The sequence below is a fragment of the Bicyclus anynana genome, chromosome 1, assembly GCF_947172395.1.
Source record: "Bicyclus anynana chromosome 1, ilBicAnyn1.1, whole genome shotgun sequence".
Classification (NCBI taxonomy): Eukaryota; Metazoa; Arthropoda; class Insecta; order Lepidoptera; family Nymphalidae; genus Bicyclus; species Bicyclus anynana.
The window spans coordinates 7,552,741-7,575,245 of NC_069083.1; the positions used below are offsets into that span (position 1 = coordinate 7,552,741).

Here is a 22,505-nt window from a genome sequence, read left to right on the forward strand (position 1 = left end):
GACAAGTTAGCCCGCTTCCATCTTAGACTGCATCATCACTTACCATCAGGTGAGATTGTAGTCAAGGGCTAACTTGTAAAGAATAAAAATTAAAAAAAAAAAATAAAAAATCTGTATGTCTGGCTGTTTTATGGGATAAACCGCTGAACCGATTTAGATGAATTTTGGTACAGTCACAAATGGGAACTAGGAGCAGAGAAAAACCACTTATTAAACTTTACTACTAAAGACAACTTTTTGTCCCGGAAAAATCTATGGTTCCCACGGTGAAAAACAGAATTTTAGAGAAAGACTCCTTCATTAAGTATAAAAGTCGAAATTTAGAGTGAACCGAATTAAATTACTTTCCCGCATATAACATCAATATAATACATAGATTAAACAGGTTGTACATTCATAAATTCATACATTTATATTCATAACTGTGACAATTCATATAGAAAACTCAACAGTTACACAAACACTCTTAAATTCTGAATTGTAATAATTCCAGCTGCATTTACATTAATTTTGCATTTATGTGATGTTAAACAGATGCGGCGAAGCTATTTATAATATTATGGAAATATAATTAACATTATTATAATTTATTTGATTTATATTTCTTTTAAAAAGATTTAATTTATATATCTGCTATGGTATTTATATCGTTAAAGACTACGAGTAAATGCGTTCGGAATCTTGAAGAAGAATAAGGTTTTCTCCGCCCAACTTTAACTGATTAGTGGTTGTTTATTTTTTATACGGCGAAAGCTGATTGGAATAGTATTGGTATTTTTATTTTTTATAATTTAAAAAATATTAAAGGGAAAAATTAGTAAAAATTTCAGTTTCACAAAATATAAAAATATATGTTGCTTTTTGATAAAGAGTTAATTAGGCTTTTTTATATATTACTAGTAGATGCTCCGAGGTTTCACTCACAGTTGCCATAGGAATATGGGAATAAAATAAAGCCTTCGCCTCGCTAATAATGTAGCTTTCCATTGGTGAAAGAATTTTGAAATCCCTTTAGTGATTTTAGAGTGAAAGCGTACCAAAAAACAAACAATTATTCTGTAGTTCTGTCTTATTATAATCTTATAAGATAGCTAGAGTCATTTTGGTAAGATTTTAGAAAGAGACTGTTCATTACTTTTATTTATTAAATCAGAATTAGTTAAAAAAATAGTAATTAAATAATTTAATCGTTAAGCAATAACAGTACCCCGCATTAGTAAGCGCAGTGTTGGCCGACCCCCCACCAGGTGGACTGACGACATCAAGCGAGTCGCTGGGATTCGCTGGATGCAGATGGCTCAGTATCGTGATGTTTGGAAGTCCCTACAAAAGGCCTATGTCCTGCAGTGGACGTCCATCGGCTGATATGATGATGATGATGATGATGATGATGAAGCAATAACAGAAAATTTGAATTAGGCTACAAAATAGATTTTTTACCTGTACAACTTCCGATGCGGTTTAGTTTTCTTTTAACAAAGTTCTGTGCACGTTGATACAAATTCAATGATTGTAATCTTTTGTTGCGGTGAAATCTAATGGCACATTGTTCAGTGAGTGATCCAGTGACGATGCACTTATATCGGATGTTGCCGGACGGTTAGCTTGCTGTATCGGTATACAACGGTATCGTTCTAACAGAAGTCTGAATGATAATGATTTAAAATCAATGTCATTATCAACTACATTATCTATTTTTTTAACCGACTTCCAAAAAGGAGGAGGTTCTACGTTCGGCTGTATGTATGTTCACTATGTATTTTTAATTTTTTTTTAATTTTTTCGAAAGTTTTAAATTAAGAAACAAAATAAAAGGAATTGAAATTACAATTAATAGTATTATTACTAAAATTATCATAGAATAAAATTCTTGCTTCTTCGTTTAAGCAATTTTAATGGTTCTTTATTAATTGTTAATTAAAACCTCCAATTTCGGTTAAATATGAGTATAAAAGTATAAAAGTAGAGTCAGTGGCACTTAAAAATTTGATAAATATGTCTTAAAAGAGTAGAGTCAGTGGGCTTTGAAATTTGATATACATCTTTGGCAATACAAATTAAATTTATAAATAGTTATTTATGTTATTATTTTATTTTCTTCTGTAACTTGTGTAAATAAAAATCTGGTTGAGTATGAAGTTGGTATGCATTTAGGACGGATTTTAATTATTACCATAATTTTTAAGTAAAGTGATATAAAAATAATTCATTAACGATTCAAAATTAATAATATAAAATCAATTATTTATTTAATTTAATATTATAACTATTATTAAAAAAAAAATAAAAAAAAACAATTTGTCTAATCTCGCATATATATATCGCAGCATTTTAACGTCACCATTTTATTTTGTTTATTCATTATTTTAATAACAAAGTTAAAAAAAAAGAAAAGTTCAAACTGACCTTAATTAGGAGCGTCACCAGCGCCAGCAGGAGCCTGGTCCTCTTCATAGTCACAGTCCAGTCAATCGGCGGCCTGCAACCAACGGAACACATAAGCGGTCACTAGATGGCGCACGCACGCAACGCAGCGCGGACGCGTGCGCTAGGAACACACGCACGCTACGTGCATAGTTGGCTGGCGGCGGCTTCTGAGACTGTGCGCGCTATCAGTCCCCCCTTCCCCCCTCTAGCGCGCTATCAACCTCCCCCCATCTCCCCCCCTAGTGCGCGGGGTGACCCAATGACCGAGTGCAACGTGCGCCGGAACTGCACCGGCTTACATCTTTCACTGATGCGCTCCCGTTGCGATGGAGCGGAAACCGCGCGTGGCCTTCGTTAAGGTGCAAGGTCGCTATGTGTTGTATCTATTACTTAAACTGTTTAACTTTCAATCTGTTTTCAATGTTTTTAGTCACTTTACTATTTGGTTGTTTGTCTCCGATGGATATTATCCATACACCATTGTGGTTTGAAGGATTCGTTTTTAATTATTGTAGTCAAATATACAAGATTAATTGAACTGTGAAATAACTGAACAGTTAAATAAGAGGAGCATTTGTAATGGAATATAGGGTTGTAACTCTCACAGAGCAAAATTAGTTTTGTTATCTATAAAGTCTATCCGACGTGATTTTTTAAAAAATATAAATTGTTATCAAAATATTTAAATAATTAATAAAACAAATAACAAATTACAAAATGTATATATAATGTACATATGACATTTTAGAGTACAAAGGAGTCGAAAGTTCAAAAAACATATCTCCAAAAATTTTTCGTAGGCCCTAGAATCGTAGACCGTAGATATCGTAGCGCAGCAGTAGTAGCATCCCTAAAAGTTTTATTTTTTACAAAATTATTTTAATCATTTTTTACTTATTTCCTAAAGCGTAGACTTTATCTATACAATTTAATTATCAAAATGGTAAACACGATTAGGTTGGTTTTGTTACAAAACTTCAGAATTTATACAAAAAAAAATTTAGGAAATTATACTAGTTTGTTGTTGATATATAATTTGTATGCATAAACAACAAATACCAAATAAATAAACAACCACAAAGACATAAGCTATTTATATAATTATATTAAGCTTTGGCTAAAGTCAGCTTACGTTTTCGTGACGCTAGACGAGGCAATTATTTTTTTGCCATCGATCAATCCAACCGAAACTAGGCTAGCTGCAAGAAAGTAGACCCTCGGGCATTTTCTATTTTCATATAATCTGTGGGAGATATTATAATAATGGCTCGACAGGTGCGGGCGACTTCAATTAAGCGCCAGCCCTCCGAATGTAGGGCGATATTCGCGCGATTGATATCAAACCGCAAATAAATTCTGTAAGACTTGATTCGCATACATTGTTCTTTTTGTCATTTATTTTATAAAACAAACAGTTTTACCTTAATAAATTTAATATATTGTATAAAAATCTCGTGTTATGGTGTACGTGATATGAAACGACTCAAACAATTTTAATGACATTTTTTGTGTATGTTTAGAATATATCACAATGAACTCAGTTTAGCAAAGAATATACATCTAAATTTAACAGTATAAAATTGATAACCTTTTTCTTTTTTGAATTGGATAAAAATCTAACCAATGTATTTTACAGAACCATCGCAGAAATATATCAAAAAGTGAGACGCCGTTCGCTAAATATTTGTTTCAATAACACGAATAGTTCTATTCAGTTATGTAGAGAGGCAAACATCTAATTAACAATGGGTTATAATAATAGAATCATTTATAATGATCTCGGTAATTGCAATGTCTAGCAGAAATTACGCCCGAGGCGTAAACTGCTCTTGTCTTCTTTCATTGGAGAGATCACTTTATTATTAAGCACGAGATTGTATTTTTATTTTCGATACAAAGCAGCCGAAATTATCTTTATATCTGAGGTGATTGTCTACAATTAATATATCTGAGATGTGTAGTTTAAAAATGTAGTATAAAACTACTATCACTGGGTACCTACTAACCAATTCCTTATTTAGATAATTATAGACACATTGTAAGTTTGAATAGTAACAAAACTTCTAGCAAGGGAGCGTTATTTTGTAACTACAAGTCAATGGATAAATAAAGAAGGCGATTAACTGTGTAGCTTTTCCTTTCAGAATTTGATATTACTATTTAATATACTGACGATCGACAATAACTTACATGAATAGCTATTAAGCGTAGAACATCTACGTTTTCTATAAATTTAAGTAATATTAATAGAAAATATTGCTTTATAGTCATCACTACATAGTATAAAACAAAGTCGCTTTCTCTGTCCCTATGTATGCTTAAATCTTGTCTTAAGTGTTTTATTGTCATTTAAAATACCTTTTTAATATTTGCAAAAATATATTGTATATAGGTTATTATTATTTATGACTACGAAAGAAAATTTGAGAGGAAGTCAGACTTAGAAACACATAAAGTGACATCACAGATGCATTTAAAAGTATTTCAGTAAAAATAGTGAAGTTTGGAATGCTAGTTATGAACGTGTTTTTTCGTATAATTGGAGGCTTCATCTTTGCTAAGTCACTTTCGGCAGTGATTACCGACGCGTGAGTGATGTGACTCTTAATTGCCTGGTAACGAGCTGAAACTTTTACTCATACGTATAATATTTATGTACTATCTTTATCATCATAATATTCATTTAAAATAAACTAGCTGACGCCGCGCGGTTTCACCCGCGTGGTTCCCGCTCTCGAATCGAAGGAATACGGGGATAATATATAGACTATAGCCTTTCTCAATAAATGGGCTATCTAACACTGAAAGAATTTTTCAAATCGGACTAGTAGTTCCTGAGATTAGCGCGTTCAACAATCTCTTCAGCTTTATAATTATAGATTTATGATCTGATTAAATTTAATAATATACATTAAAGATTCGCTTTTCCAGTCTCAGTTGTGCAAACCAAAGGAGAAATAACCATATGAAATTAATATGATTGTAGGAAGATACAAAATATAATACAAGGAAAGCCGTTTAATAAATTGGTTGATAAAAATCACCAATGCATGTAGATAGTTTACAAATATCATAATGTTGCTTTAGTTTTTTTTTTCTCCAAATGTTTTTTTTTCTCTCTCTAATAATTATCATCATAACACGGAAAAGGTATACTTTTGGATACTTTTGGTCGCAAAAATTAAATCAGAAGAGGGTGAAAGAAGGGTTGAAAGCTTATATGGAAAGTCCTTCAAGTTATATCTGTAAAAATTGGTATGTGTACTACCAAAAAATACTAGACATTATGTCATTCAAGTTTTTCAAAATTCTACCCCGAAAGGACTAAAAAAAGGGGTTCAGTTTTTTAGTATAAATCGTTCACGTTTTGAGTGTGATTAGTGGACTATTCATTACATATATAAACATGCAAATATATAAATAGCTGATGAAATTGGGATTGAAAGTTTGTATCGATTTCTACGCGGACGAAGTCGCGGGCGTCCGCTAGAGATAAATAATAGTTGTGAATATTGGAATGCATAAAAAATTGTACCTGATTCTCAAACATTATTTATAAGCAAGTCGCTAGAAAGTACGCGACGTTCAAATATGTGGGTAGGGCTTAAATACTTTGAGCGTTTGTCAGCATCATGATTTCCATTCTCAATTAAGAATGCCTAATCTGTACCTCATCGCTGACATGTGTACTTTGGCTACACCTAATTGTAATGTTATTTTCTTTTTTGGCTTACTTCCCATGTAAATAACTTTGATTGTGTAGTATGCACAACTGATGCGTTCGTATAATAATAATAATAATATTTTTTTATTTCAGGTTATACACCCATTTAAAATACACATATAATATACAAATAATAATTAAATAATAAATTTATAATAAAGTACCTAATAATATAAATATTAATTAATTAGGTATTTACAATGTATTATTTCTCTATGAAAGCAAATATTTTTTTCATTTCTTGTTCCTATCGCGATGCACGCTAAGCCAATACTTTAAGATTGGGTTTTCAGAGCACTCGGAGCACTGAGGATTTCATTACGAGAATTCCGGATACGGGCCCAAAAAGCCGCAATCGCGATCTGACGATCGCAAAATAGTCTTGCATTTTGGCGTCGGCAAACATAGTGAATAACATGTTCCGTTATGGAACCGCAGTTCTCAGGTTCAATTTCTGATAGCACCTGGTTCGTCATTATGCTTAATTTAAAGTAAATACCTATTCTTAATTATAGTTTTCAAATTTTACCTAGTTACTGGTTACCGTGAAAATTCTCCTCAACTTGAAGATATTAGATATTTTATGAGATTGGGAGATATACACGTAATTGTCACCTTATAAGTATAAAAATCAATGTTATGCTTAACATAATTAAAGATATAAAACAATATTAATTAATATATAAAAATATGATTTAAATAAACCATTACTGTGGACTTTGCACCATCTAAAATTCTCATATACATTTAGTTGGTATTTTATTTTAAACTTCTAAGACATCTCCTTAGTGCCCGTTGCCATTGAAATTCGGGGATAAAATATAGCCTATATTACTCGCTGATAAAGTAGCTTTCCATAAGTGAAAGAATTATTAAAATCGTTTTTAGTGGTTTAGGCGTTATAGAGTAACGAACCAACAAATAAACAGACTAATGTTAATTGCATTTATAATACTAGTTACGATACAAGATTACTTTTCTGTAACTAATAAATGACATTCTCCTACTAACTTACTAATATCACACGCTAGAAGATTTCACTAGAATTTGTCATCAGAACATAAAAACAGGAAAATAATCTGGCTCTATTGAAGCGTTGCAAGAATGGCATAATTTGCTAACGTGCCTGTGTCTAACGAGTATTGAATTATTCCAAGACAAAGATATGAAGCCATTGAATTTGTTTTGCCAGCTTTCATTTCTAATGAAAAACAGACTTCACGTCACTTTTATTGTGCACAGCGAGCTGTTCCATGACTGGGATATTTTCACTTAATAGGTCAACGTTCGAAAACATTGGCATAGGTTTCTCATAACCATATATGGGGCTTGTTCATAATTATCATACCATATTGATAGCAATACAAACATTATTATCAACTAAGAATATAAAATTGAAGGTAATGTTACGTATAATTCTAAGATAATTTATACATATTTACAATTTAGATTTTTTCACCTTAATAAAAATTTAAGTCCTCCTAAAAATTATGAAAAATTACTTATTAATTCTGACTTCGTTTCTAAAATTTCGAAAAAGAATAAAGAAAATAAAATAGGAGTCGGCTTTGAAAATTACACCATGTAAAAAAATAAAAAAAATGAGATTAAGCAGTATTTCTTCCACAGAAAACCTAAAATTAGAATGTCCATCAATCAATTAGTTACTGGCTACGTGCTTATCCTGAGCATGTAGCCATTAACTTTGTCTCGATTTGTGTGGCGTTGTGGTGTCTCGAAGACCTTATGGAAGGCTTCCTTTCTTTTAGAGCAAATTGGTTTGTGTCCTATGGTGGGCCATTAAATATGGGCTCACGTTGATGGTCACTACTTATCACCATAACTGGCTTAGTTTACTTGAAATAAATAAATTTTGACTTTGACTTTCATGACATACGAGTATCTAGGATACTTATAATATGAACGTCCATCTCTTGTCGATCATAATAATTATTTTCCATCTTTATTAGGTTAGAAACTCAAAAAGCGATTAAAATACTTTCACGCGTCTGTTGAATGTCAGTGATTTATTTTAATTTTAAGCTGAATTAATTTAATTCCGTCAATATTTGGTTTAAAAACCAATAAAATCTATAAATTACTAATGATATAAAATCACGATATTTGCAAACGCCTTATCTACTAATTGTCTATACTAATAGTATGAACAGATACGATTTGATTTATTTCGTTTTTGTCACGATTTCATTCAAAAACTACTCTAATGATTTTATTTTTTTTTTTTATTATTTAATAATTTTAAAAAAAATCTATTAAAAAGATATACATTTACTGAGTAAAAATGGCTATTTTTCCCATATTCCACGGGAACATGAACTACGCGACTGAAACCGCGATGCGTCTGCTAGTACTTTTTTTGTCATCATAAAATAAGAAAAAAAGATCTATTAAAAAGATATACCTTTACCGTGTAAAAATGGCTATTTTCCCCATATTTCACGGGAACATGCACTACGCGAGTGAAACCGCGATGCGTCTGCTAGTATTGTATGTATTAAATATATCTAAATAATGTTCATTCTATGTTTATGAAAACAAATATCTTATTTCGATTGTCAATGCGGTACCTAATTACCGCTTTTCGAGTTAATCCGTTGGCAGCTGCCACTTTTTGTACTAAAAGTGCAAATTTACTTTCCGATCACGTATTTGCGGGTGTTAAAACTATATTGACCTAGTAGTCGATTTTAAATAAAACAAAATATTTTAAGAATGTCTGTGTTTTGGTAGGCTTTTATAAATTCCTATTTTCCATTGTCTAAGTATTTTTCATCAGAGATTGTTTACATTGGTTTTAAAGACATTGTCACAATAAGCTGAATTTTATTTAATCAAAGATATTAGATTAAATTTGTTGTATTTTTTCAGATATATCTTACGTTTGTTTGTTAATAAGTAGATGTTAATTGTTTCTTTTTTTTTTACTTGCGGGAAAATAATTACAATTATTTTTTACGATAAAATAATAACAAAATTGACATGAGTGATTCGATAATTTTGAAAATGAATAAGTTTGTTGCTGCTGTATTACCAAACTGAACTTTAAAACTATGCAGAGGCGTTACACCTGCACGAATCTGGAATTAGTATCGATCAATTATATGATTCGACAAGGAGTACTCGCATCGACGTCGGTCTCAAGGTTACGCCTTACGACACAAAATACTTTCTCCGCTGCGAAGTTCGTTGCTCTCCGAATTTTGCATCAATGGTAAACTGCCTAAGCTTGCAAACGAAAATTTTTTTGGAACACGCAAAATTAAACCCAAAAAAATCGAGCAATAGAGCCCAATACGAATACATCGCGGCTTTAGTGCTCGTTGAGGTTTACGTTCAATGCCCATGTTAATGGCACTGAGAAACGTAACGTGGCCCACTTTCTCTTTTAAGCACACGTAGTCTTTCTCTCGCAAGCAAACTCTAGACTTGGTAGAGCGAGATGACTGTATGTTTGATAGTCTCTCCGGTGGCCGGGCTCGCTTTCTTCGCCGCACTTGGCATTAGAAGCGCAAACGTAAAGTCCGGTTACTTTCGTTGGTATGACACAGTAGGTTCTGCGAGCTTACTATCTGTATTTACTACTTGCGCCCACGCACCTATACATTTGGCAGACAGTCAATCGTTGCATAAGTGACTGATTTGTAGGTATGATAGCGCTTTCTATTACTTAATTATTCAATAAGCAATTTGCATACTATAGCATAACATTGCCGAATAGAGCAGACTTTCCTTATACATATGAGTTCACTGTCCATCAAATCAGGCATGCAAATTATTACTTAACAATATTAATGCTTCAATTTAATGTATGAATAATTATCAATTATTCATACATGAAATTTTGATTATTATCAAATTATTTTAAGGCAACTGAGACACAAACTAAATGTCAATGTATCTAAGTAAATTAGTTTTCTTATGTAAAATAAAAATTATTTTATTTTTTGCCTAACTCTCATATATGACATGTATGATACGACATATTGATATAATAAATATCGTGATAATATTAGCGCACTGAAACTAAGCAATTTCACATTTAAGTACAAAGTCTCTAAGAATTCTAAATTCAACGGATCAATAAATTGGATCAATCTCTTAAAGTCAACCAAGTATTAATCCACTCCAAATATTTGTTACTATCAGATTCGATCTAAGCCAAGTCTTGTTATCTATAAAAATGATCAGGGGCAGTATACTGCTTTACACTTTCGCGTGTCAAAGTAAATTACTGTAGCCTATATGCGTTCATTTAAATTGGAAATCTCTGATATGGAACATAGTAAAAGGCAGTGCTTATAAATAAGCTGCACTTGTCAATAGTCGCGGGCTCAGACTAATTAGATAAAGACCTGCCTCGCAAGACATTATTTTTCTGTCAAAGCATATGATCAACGATCTTATGCGATTATAAACACTGTCTCTATAGAATCGATGTTTCATGGTTTACAATCGTGGCCGTCGGATAAAAACCTCCGTAAAAATACCTTTTTGTGTAGTTAAATGGTGTAAAAAACGAACAAAAACTGCTAATTTAGTATAAGATATGTATGAAATCTAAGCTCGTTTTCCTTAAAAAACGGTAGAAAATTTTGTTCGTGAATTTGGGTGCGATACTAGTCCATATGTATTTAGTCTGAGGTCGCGGGTAATTGAATAGCTGCACAGTAGCACTTGCTAATGTCAAATATGTTAAACCTATAAAGAGCAGTTTCCGTAGTTCTAGGAAATTGACCTGGTTTCCCCGCCATTTGCATAACCTGTTCGCTAAACGTAGCCTATATGTTAATAGTGTCAAAACAAATTAAGTTAAACGGTTATACTTATAGATCAATTTGCATTTTCATTTCAATATCAATGATATATATATAAACATATAGATTTAAATATTTTTATTTGATTGTTATGGTTTAATCAAATAAAGATGTGAAGTGTTTTAAATGATTTTCAAATGTATATAGGTTTTTAATGTTTGATTAATCAAGAAATGAATTTTAAATCTATAAAAAAGATAAGTAATATATCTTTTGTATACAAGACGACATAAATAAATTTGAAATAATGAATTTTTCCTGCCGGTTCTTCTTTATAGAATCTGCTTTTTTTGGCGGTAGAGTCACTTTTACTAACTAACATCACATTTCAAAAGTACTTGTAAGTAGCTTACTTGAAACAATCATCATTATCAGCCCATATTCGGCTCACTGCAGAGCTCGAGTTTCCTTTAAAAATGAGAGGTGATAGGCCAAATAGTCCACCACGCTGGCCAAATGCGGATTTGCAGACACGCACAGAATTAAGAAAATTCTTAGGTGTGCAGGTTTTCTCACGATGTTTTTCCTTCACTGTTTGAGACACTTGATATTTAATTTCTTAAATTAAAATGCACACAACTGAAAAGTTGGAGGTGCCATGCCCCGGACCGGATTTCAACCTACATCCTCTGGAATCAAAGGCGGAGGTCATATTATATCCACTGGGCTATCAGCCTATCACGGTTCTACTTGAAACAATAATATGATTGTATATCTATAATACATGAAACCTACATAGTACTATTCACAATCAGCGGAAGAGCTGCATTTTCCCCTCCTAATATATTTCGCACCATTCCCGATCAGCCGGAACTTCCGAGCGGAGAAAACTCGCTACCTCACTGCGCATTTCGCGACATCCGACGCCTGAGTATCGGATTACAACTGGAAGGAGATACCGCTCGTCACTAACTATAGAAACTACGTTACTATTTATATCACTTCGGATGTGATTAGTGAACCAGACATCCTTTGATCGGAAAGCATCTACATGCTTGCAATTAGCAATTTCACATGATCATAAAAAGTGTAGTGCAATAGTGTAAAGAAAGTTTACATCGATGACATAGCAAAATATTGAAAAGAAATCTTAGACATGACTAATATTATAAAGCTGAAGAGTTTGTCTTTTTGTTTGATTGAACGCGCTAATCTCAGGAACTACTGGTCCGATATGTAAAATTCATTTAGTGTTAGATAGCCCATTTATTGAGGAAGGCTATAGGCTATATATAATCACCATATTCTTACGAGAACGGGAACCACGCGGGTGAGACAGCGCGGCATCAGCTAGTTTAATATATTTCTAAATTCGCGGTAGAAGCAAGCGCTTAAAATTTACTCTTATCTATATTATGTAATTCATAAAAAGGAATGAATGAATGATTGTTTTTTTATTTAGTTTATCTAATGGCAAGCTGCAAGCTAATAGAAGTATACTGTTATTTTCGAGGAGCCATATTGTCATTGCAAAGCCTTAACTTCTATGTCTAACTTTTTCCAAAACCACCCACTGGGTAAATAGTTGTTCTCAACGCTTAACATATACTTGCTTTTTACCATTTTTAGCTAATTATATGTCGCATACTTTAAAGGTTTCAATAAGATATAAACTTGGGACCTCTTAATCTTTTGTCACTACTATTTATTACTCAAGACGTTGAAACATTTTTTTTCTTTCTTCGTACACTATTATTGTAGAAGATTGTAATATATTTTTTATTCCCTTTTTTGGTACGCTTACCGACGTAGACTGTAACAAAAGGTGTAATCACAATTATACGCACGGACATGGAATATCGTCGACAGAATGGGGTCAGACCAGGCGCCTCCGGAGAAGAGAAAGTCTGAAATGTCTCAAGGACGAGGGGAACCGGCGGAGTGCGACGTTCGGTTGCGCAATATCGTGAGATAATGACGCGCAGCCCTCCGAACAATGGTGTTGCCATCACAATGCGGATACCGATTTAAGGATGATGAGCTCACCGAGCTACTTTTTTTGTAGCCGAATAGGCAACGCTTTCACTCGTCATTCTATTGCATCATTTTGATAGTTATTCGATAATAAGTGTAGGTGGGCTTACCTTATCTGTTTTAGAAGGCTACTTTAGTGATTATACTTGTATAGTATCTTTGGTGTTATACTTTTGAACAAATCATATTCGTTTCTTTTGTGTAACTTTCTATGAAAGCATTTTTGATAAGTCAAGTCTGTTAACGAGTAGTTAGTAGTTCTATCACCATCTTGGAAAGCAGATTCAACCAAGAAGCGACAGCAATAAAATAGCAGTTGTTCTTTACTATGATCAAAATATCTGATTGTCAAATATTATTAAATATCGTTGTAGTTTACATTTTTGGATTATCTGCAAAAAAATAAATGCCTATTTTTGCATGTTTTATATTTTTAGCATGTTAAATAAAGAATAAAAAAACAGAAATAAATAAATTTGATGAAATATATTATGAATTATATGCTTTTAGTTCTCCAAACAAAAGACTTCAACGCGAGCAGAGCTGTATAATATAGCAAATAGTTGAGGTACTTTTAACTATAATACAACAGTATTGCTTATGCACAACAGAATGGTTTTTGAATGTTTGTAAGTCTGAAAGTTCTTTTTGATCAGGTTTTAAGATTCTCAACTCGATTTATTTTTTAAATAATCACAATTTTTATTATCAATTTAATCAGGAAGTTGTCTTCATATATCTATTTGTAGTTCATAATTATATATATATATATATATATATATATATATATATATACTTCATTTATATTTCTACATAATTTATTATTGATGCTTAAGTGATTTTTGTCATTTTATTTAAAATAAGCTTATATTTGAAGTTGATTTACTCGATAATGATTACTAAGGGTGCAGTTTATACGAATGTTTATAAAATACGCGGAACAATGGTGAAACTGGTCGCAATGCGCGAGATCCTTCAGAGCACTTTCACTCGCACGCATGGCCTCCAGATTGTTACGTAACTCCTCACTTGCACTTAGGTAATTACTGACGGAGAAAGTCGAATATTTTGGCAAAGAAATGATCAAGCGAACATGAAATATAGCAGCTGTTTCCGCATATTAACGAACGTTGCGCAATTCAATTTTATTTATGTGTCTTCTCTTTTTAGTTGTACGGTGAGAAAAAAGACGACACGCTAATAAATCAGCCACGGTTGTCATTAGAAGCGTTGAGTAGGCGATTTTACCCAGCGAAACGTTGTAGTGATATGGTATATTTTATATGATAGTTCATTTAGTATTTCCGTAGAAAGTACTTACAAATCAATATCAAAGAGTTAATTTAGAAATTTTTAGTTAGTTTAATTACCTACGAGTACATGTACAGGTAGGTAATTAAACCAATTTTAGACGACAAAAAAAGGAGTTATCCACTCCTTAAATGTATGTAAAAAATTACATTACACAGTATCTATTAAATAGTAGAGCCTTGATAGCCCAAGTAGAGCCGTAATAGCCCAGTAGAGCTGTGATAGCCCAGTGGATATGACCTCTGGGGCATGCAACTTTTTAGTTGTGTGCATTTTAAGAAATTAAATATCACATGTCTCAAAACGGTAAAGGAAACCTGCATACCAGAGAATTTTCTTAATTCTCTGTGTGTGTGAAGTCTGCCAATCCGCATTGGGCCAGCGTGGTGGACTATTGGCCTTACCCCTCTCATTCTGATAGGAGACTCGAGTTCATCAGTGAGCCGAATATGGGTTGATAACGAACGATTTCGAATTTTAAGGGGGTTTCGGTATTTATCTTCATATTGTGAGGGAGGATTTTAGTATATTATTCAAAGGTTTTCTTGGAAAAAATATTTACTTTATTAATTACATATTTCATTTACTTCCTTTAATGTTGTTATAACGTATCTTGTCTAGTTTATCTAAACTAACATTTGATTAACAAACTTGTTGTACAGTCTCAGTAGCGCGGCCCATTATACGGTTGATGATTTAATAAATGATAAAGAGGCGTAGAATGAAACAGCATCCGGCTGTCAGTAAAATTGTGTTGGAGATAAAACTTTTTTTTAATTATTATCAAGGTCTAACAACTTTCTTGCTGACATTCGTCGGTAGAAATAACGTTCCAATTTGACATTAGATAGTAGCACTGTCATATTTTTGAATGTAAATAGCCTTCAAACTGATTTAAAATCCTTGAAACTATGTATTTTAATAGCAAAAACCCCATAAAAAATATCTATCTATGAAACTTTCTTTTCTTATATTACAAATGTCATGACTAAGAGTAGTACGAGTAAATATGCGAATTAATTGTAATAATAAATAAAATTATTAAAAGTACATATTTCTAAAATCCATTCAGTATAATATTTATGGCAGTCGCTTATTCTATTAAGGGTGAAATGGCAAAAGTAAAGAAAATTATACGTACAAAAGATATTTTCGGTGTCATATATTTGTCTCCAATTGCAGTTGAGAAAACCTGAAAAAGAAAATTATACTGTATTACGATGCAATAAAGTTAAAAAATTTAATAAAGTATAATTATACTGAGATTTAATTTCTGCAGATCTATACTACTGGCATGCCATCTGATTTACTATATAAAATACTAGCCGACGCCCCGCGGTTTCAACCGCGTAGTTCCAGTTCCCGTGTGAATACGGCGATAAAATATAGCCTAAGACACTAAAAATATCAATAACTTTATCGTGTTTATTAGTGGTAAAAGAATTTTCAAAATCGGTTCAGTAGATCTAGAGATAAACCCTACAATACCATTTTACCTCTTAGTAATATTACTATAGATTAATAAAAACAATAAACCATATAATATATTTTAATTTTTACTAACGCGAAATAATCACAGCTTATCAAATAAATTAGTACCAGCCATTTTTTGTATTATATGCAATAAAGTGATTCTTTTAGACATGCTGGTAGCAGCAAACTTCAGCCAAGCATGCTATGAAGTTATTCAATAATGTATTTATGTATTAAATTTAGCATTTTCCAAACGCCAGAAACACTGTCTACCATTTCGTGACGTCATAGTATTAGTAAACCTCTACACGTCAAACTAAAGATGTTTTAAAAAGTGTCAACTAGCCTATTGTATGATATGAAATGATTGTTTCAGAAACACCCCATACGGTACAAACAAGAACAACATTATAGTCCAGTGCCAACTTTAATTACAATAATTACTCTAGTTAGTTGTCACACTATCTATATAAATCATAATTTTATCTGATTCACTGTCAGTTAGAGAAACCCTCCTTTCGACGTCGTAGTGGAAACACAATGAGTTATTTGCGAACACTCGACTTCCCGTGTTTGCGGAAATGAAAGTAAAAGTTTTGATATGTGTCACTATTGTAATTTATAACAATGGTAGTCTTGCTCGTAGTCAAATAAAGCTTCTCTAATGCCCTTTGAAGTAATTATGTAATTATACTGTGAGTGCTTCCAATTATATCGTAAGATATATACCACTTAGGTAAACGCAAGCATGGTATAAGTACAAAGTTTTCGTAGAGCTTTTACTGCTTCTCTTTTTTGTTGTGAATTACGTGGTAGCTCATAAATCTCATAATAATTATTATTATATAATGCGTATTTAATGTTTTCTTAATTATGTATAAGCATATTATAAATGCGCTAAAGTTTTCAATATTTTGATGTATTTGGAGGATTATGTGAAAAGAAGTAAATCTCGATTATGCATATTATGGAATAGTTCAAATTAAACCGCCATACATAAAGTATATATTTTATGTATTATTATTTTCAATCATTTGATAGTTAGTTTTAGCGTCTGTATATACGATTAAGCTTTAGCTATTAAAGTTTTTAAGTTCTTTAAATTTAAGGAGGGTTTATTACCATCAGGTATACTTTGTACTATACGTAAATAGATTAAATGAAATAGATAAAATTTCTTAGTACAAATACAAGATGAAAGTGGTGAAATCTCAAACGAGTCTCGAGAAATCGCTACCATAATAAATAATGCACTAGTTCAGTCAAGGCAGCCCTTCCTTAGTTCATCTAGCATAACCAGTTACTGCGGGCGTGTACATTGAAAAGTGCCCGGTAGGCATTTTGAGCAGAATTCCGCTGCAATTAATGGATTTATTGCACTTTAGTTTTCTAAATAAGCATACTTCATTTTGACTGATAAAACTGACATCTCTGGCGCAGTTGGCAATGATGTGTTCTCAGCTTAGGAATTAATATTTTCAAGTTGGCTAAGGTCTGGACTGGTGGTAGGCTTCGACCGAAGCTATAGATGGCAACTTCGTTCGTAACACTCCCGATGGACCGCGCGGACCGGGGGGCGTGTAGCGATGAATGAAAAACCCACGACTGAAACACCTCACTCCCCGCATGCTTGATTTTACAACCGCGCAGTCTTTCCCCGATGTTGCGCAGAAACCATAAGAGGTGTCACATCATAATCATATCAGCTTGACGTCCACTGCAGAAACATAAACCTTCTGTAGGGACTTCCAAGCATCACGATCTTGAGCCGCCTGCATCCAGCGAATATCAGAAGTATGGGTATTATAATATACTAGGCTATTCTGTAACGATATTTTTATAACTCCCAAGTGCGAGTTTCGAATTCAACTCTATCTCTGTTTAACACAATACTATAGAATGAGAAAGACAGCGGTGAATTCGAAACTCGTACTTGCGAGTTATACAAAACATCGTTAGAGAATAGCCGTGCTGGTGATATCACAGTCAAGGGCTAACTTGTTATAGATTAATTATAGATTAAAAAAGAGGTATTATAATTTTCCTTTAATTTTAACTCTTGATAAAATTCAATTCAATAACTGAATGTTCAATTCATATTTACGCGAAAAAGAAAGTGTATGAAACTTCAATAACTTAACTTGAAGTAGTGATTGTCGATCTCTATATTTAAATTTGTATACCGTCGACCATGATTGAAACACAAACGCTTGTGTTGCGTGTCTAATGGGCATTTTATAACTTTTTAAATTCTTCAAACACAGCATAATTTTGTAATAATACAAACATGGATATTAAAAACTGATAGTTTGTTAGTATTAAAGTAACGAAAAAAAAACAGGTGATAACTTTAAAACTCAAAACTTTAACCAAGTATTTTAAATTTTCCAATGAGTTTTGTAGTTTGCATTTTACATGTACTGTAATATACAATGAATATAATATTGCAATACATTTGAGTTATAAGGTAGAGCTACTTAAGTATTAAAATTAAAAGACATAACATACCATAACAGTGGTTAGTAAAACGTAAAAGAGAAAAGAATGCAAATAATTATTCTCATTGTAGCTGCTGGTATATTTGGTTGAGTTCTGAAAGATTAATAAGAGAAACACCGGGAGAAAGTGACTTGGATTATTTTGCTCTAATTGAGCCGCTGGTTTTTATGAATAACTTTTATTAACATAACAATAAGTGCACGATTATAAAATTAAGTAAGAAAGTTTTTGTTTCTCTCTCTCTCTCTTTTAATTACCCTTTGAACAATAGAAACTTGATTTCGGAATTATTTTATGTTATGTTCTTTTTCAGATACTTATTATACAAGTTTTCATGTTGTAATGATATTTAATTAATTTAAAAGTGTTGTGATACGCATTAACAGTACTTCTGCTGGCCTATTCACTATTTTAGTCTTTATTATCAACCTAATAAAGATCAAACCAATTGAGAAATATCATCTATCTACTGTATGATATCCACCATTACCGGATGACATTTGTTACATATAATCTTGATTTCATATATGACAACTAGCATACGTCAAAGATAGTGAATTAGCCTGTAGGTGTTGTGTTGTGTATGTAATTAGGGACCAATATAGGCGACGTTGATCACTTAACATAAGACCTTAGGTGCTTGTAATTCATTTGTTTTAATAGTCGATAGGCTTGCGCTTGACTACAATTTTGCCTAATGGAAAACAACGTTTAGAACGAACAATACAACGTTTAGAAATAACAAAACAACGAAAATAAGGTTTAGGGTGGGACGCTCTTGCCTAGAAAGTGCCTATTCACTCTTGCCTTGAAGGTGTTTGGATTGTAGGTGTACACAAACGCCAGAAAGGCATTCCACACTTTGTCATTATAAAAAGAAACTAATATAAATTTTCTTAATTCGCAAACATCTTCAACTAATCATTAGCATGCGATAATGATTTTTGAAATTCAATATTTATTGTTCGGCGCTAAAGCAAAATACTCATTTTGAAATGGTACAAGAATAATTGGATGCATCCCAAGCCTTCTCGACCTTGGGTCGGGGCCACTTAACCGTGGATCTATTCATCATCATTATCAGCCTCTTAGGCCTCTTGCCTGAACTTTCAAGCACAACGGTTCGAGCCGTCAGCATCCAGCAGCTGCAACCCGTTTGATATCTTCAGTCCACCTATTATGTGGTCGACCAACACTGCGCTTTCCGGTGCGGGGTCGCCATACCTACACCTTGGGACCCCAACGTCCGTCGGCTCTTCGAACTATGTAGCTTGCCCATTGCCACTTGAGCTTCGCAACTCGTTGAGCTATGTCAGTGACTTTGGTCCTTCTAATAAGGCCCATAGTTAGCGACCAAGTCAAATGGATCTATTGACTGTAGTGATTTAGTAATATAGGGGCTCTATCATCTCGTTACGGGTTTCATTATACGGGCGTACCTCGTTCACGTTTTAAACTCCTCGTTTAAAATACTTTTACATACATTGTCAGTTCAAAATCATATTATGGAGGTACTTTCTACTGTGATTCAGCATTACGAAAGTGTTTGACAATCGCATTTTACATTTTTTCTCCTTCTAATGATGTATTTCTTTGTTCAATTAAGCATTGCCGCTAACATGTCGAAACTAATTTAAGTATAATTGCCATATTCAATGACTCGTACGTATGTTTTAATATTAATTATTATTATAAATAAATGTCTACATGCTATTTTTTAATGTAGCGTTTATGTACATTATCTAATCGAATTATCTAAAAAGTTATTATATTGTATTAAAAGTAATAAATTAGCAATTTGTTAAGCCTAAGCAAGGTAAGATTTGAATAAAATAGCTTTAGTCGTTTAGTATACTTCGATTACTAACGAGGATACTCGAAACTTACATTCTTGGTTTTAAGATTTAAGTCTAATAAACATAAAAATATGTGTATATAGGCATGTTTCCGTCATATACACAGAATTTACAGTATTTTAGATGTTACAATACACTTCAAAACTTATTTTTATAGTAATCCTTCACGAACGAAGAAAACGAAAAGTTACTAGCGGACGCCCACGACTTCGTCCGCGTGGATTTCAGCTTTACACAAATCCCGCGGGAACCATAGATGTTATTATACATATAAACCTTCCTCTTGCTGCTGCCCCCTCCCTCCCCCATATATGCCTATGCACTTCTCCAATGCGTGTGGAAGACTCTTTTACAATCACTATCAGATGATCACGACTTAACTTGTTCTCCGTTGCACAGTAGTGTAACATCACCAACTTTGAGAATTCACACTGGAAACTTCTTAGAAGAAATAAAAGCTCAGTATTTCTCAGCCCGAGAGCCCTAATCCACATAGGCACCACTGGATCAAAGAGGCAGTCGTCAAAAAAACGTCCTTTACGATCCTGACGATGACATAACGAACGAAAGTGCTTCCCAGGCAACACAAACACAAGCTACACACCGTCTTCGCCGGCGAAGACGAGGTCCCTGATATCTGACGTCACCCAGACGTGGGCTTTTTAACTCACGATCTCGGGGGCGCCCGGACTGATACACTCAGGCCAAAACCCAAATGGCCCTCTAAGCTGAGGTCCGAATCTCAGAGGCGACGCCCTTAGAGAGAGCAGAGTAGATGGGTTCCGCCCTTCTGCCTTCGGGCCCCGTCAGGCGATGCTTCTGCGCTCGCCGAAACCTCCCGGTGACTCCGCTGAGGTCCCATAAGGAGCCTACGGCACTTACACAATCAGGAAAAAAGAAAAAAAAGAGGCAGTTTAAATTTGTATTAACAAGATCATGATCATCAATATTGTATGGTTTCTAGCCAGCGGCTCATTTCCCAGACAAAAGAAAGGAGCCCCACTTGTAAACTGTGCCTTGCAACAATAACAGAGGCTCCCGCGCGTGATGTGCTCAACGTAGAACAATTAACATTTTCTTAACTTATGTTAGATACAAGCCTCAACAATTACATTTGTATAGTAATTAAGATAAGCTGATGCCTGAATACAACTAATGAAGTTTATATAAATATGTTCATATAAAAACGAGATAGTTTTTTTTTGAACACTAGCTGTAGCCTAGCGGTTTCACCTGCGTTATAACAATTTCTGTAAGAATCTTGAAATACTAGCTGACGCCGCGCGGTTTCACTCGCGTGGTTCCCGTTCCCGTATACGGGGATAATATATAGCCTATAGCCTTCCTCGACAAATGGGCTATCTAACACTAAAATAATATTTCACATCGGACCAGTAGTTCCTAAGAATAGCGCGTTCAATCAAACAAACAAACTCTTCAGCTTTATAATATTAGTATAGATTGGAATACTTAACATTATAAATGTGTAAGTGTGTGTCTCTGTCTGTTTGTTAGTCCGTCTTTCACGGTAAAACAGACCGACGAATTGACGTGATTATTTAAGTGAAGATAGTTGAAAGGATGCAAAGTGTCATAGGCTACTTTTGTCTCTTTCTAACCCCCACTTCCCTTAATAAAGGGGGTGGAAGTTTGTATGGAGCATTCCGCAATTTTCAAGGTGGAAAGCTTGATCTTCGTCACATGATATGCAAACTATTTGTGGCTAAAAAAACCGTACATCATTTTGTTTAATCCACCCCCAACCCCTTAGAAGAGGAGGTGAAATTTTAAAGGGATAGGAAGGAAGTGCACATATGTCAAAGTGAACCTTGTCCGGGTTCGCTAGTATTGGAATAAAAACTAGCTTAAGTTACTACTAACAACATCAGCAATTAAATTTTCTTCAAAATCTGTTCAGATATTAGCCGGAACAAATAGACAGACTGAGAAAAATTATAGAAATAGATTTTCCGAAATAACTATCTTTTTTTACCAGTGCCTTTTCCGCTATTGCTCAGGATTTTGGCCGCGAGCGTAATTTTACTTGAAAGTTCTTTATGATTTTTTATAAATATATAGATAGCAATTACTAGTGTTTAGTATAAAATACCATTCTTTATAATTTTTCGACGTAGCCAAGACATGGGGAAAATAATCAGTAGTATTTATGTTTGACGTTGTCATGTCGGGGAACCGGCTCCTACTAACTAACCCGCTTCTGCTGTTGAAAACTGCAAGCTTTCCAGCCCTAACCTAAATTTGTAATCTGCAACCGCGTTAATTATTGATATCTTATTCGATGAAGATTATAAGTCGAGTCTTTACATACTATAATGAAAATTTATCAAAATTGAATTAGGTACGAAAAAATATGTTGTCGATCCTGTCGATATTTAACTGTTACAG

The 22,505-nt window shown here is 33.4% G+C and overlaps 1 protein-coding gene across 3 annotated transcripts in view; it reads right to left on the bottom strand.

Moving 5' to 3' along the window:
- LOC112051071 (cuticlin-4) overlaps window positions 1–22,505 on the bottom strand; it is a 37,961-nt gene that overhangs the window by 10,551 nt on the left and 4,905 nt on the right. For 2 of the 3 annotated variants that reach the window (XM_024089547.2, XM_052881537.1), the window contains exons 2-3: window positions 15,413–15,463; window positions 2,407–2,479 (exon numbers count right to left, since the gene is read on the bottom strand). In XM_024089547.2, coding sequence (XP_023945315.1) covers window positions 2,407–2,454 — 48 coding nt within the window. In that variant the 5' untranslated portion in view covers window positions 2,455–2,479; window positions 15,413–15,463. Of the gene's footprint in view, window positions 1–2,406; window positions 2,609–15,412; window positions 15,464–22,505 lie in introns of those variants that run through there. The other variant, XM_024089546.2, reaches the window with a different exon arrangement.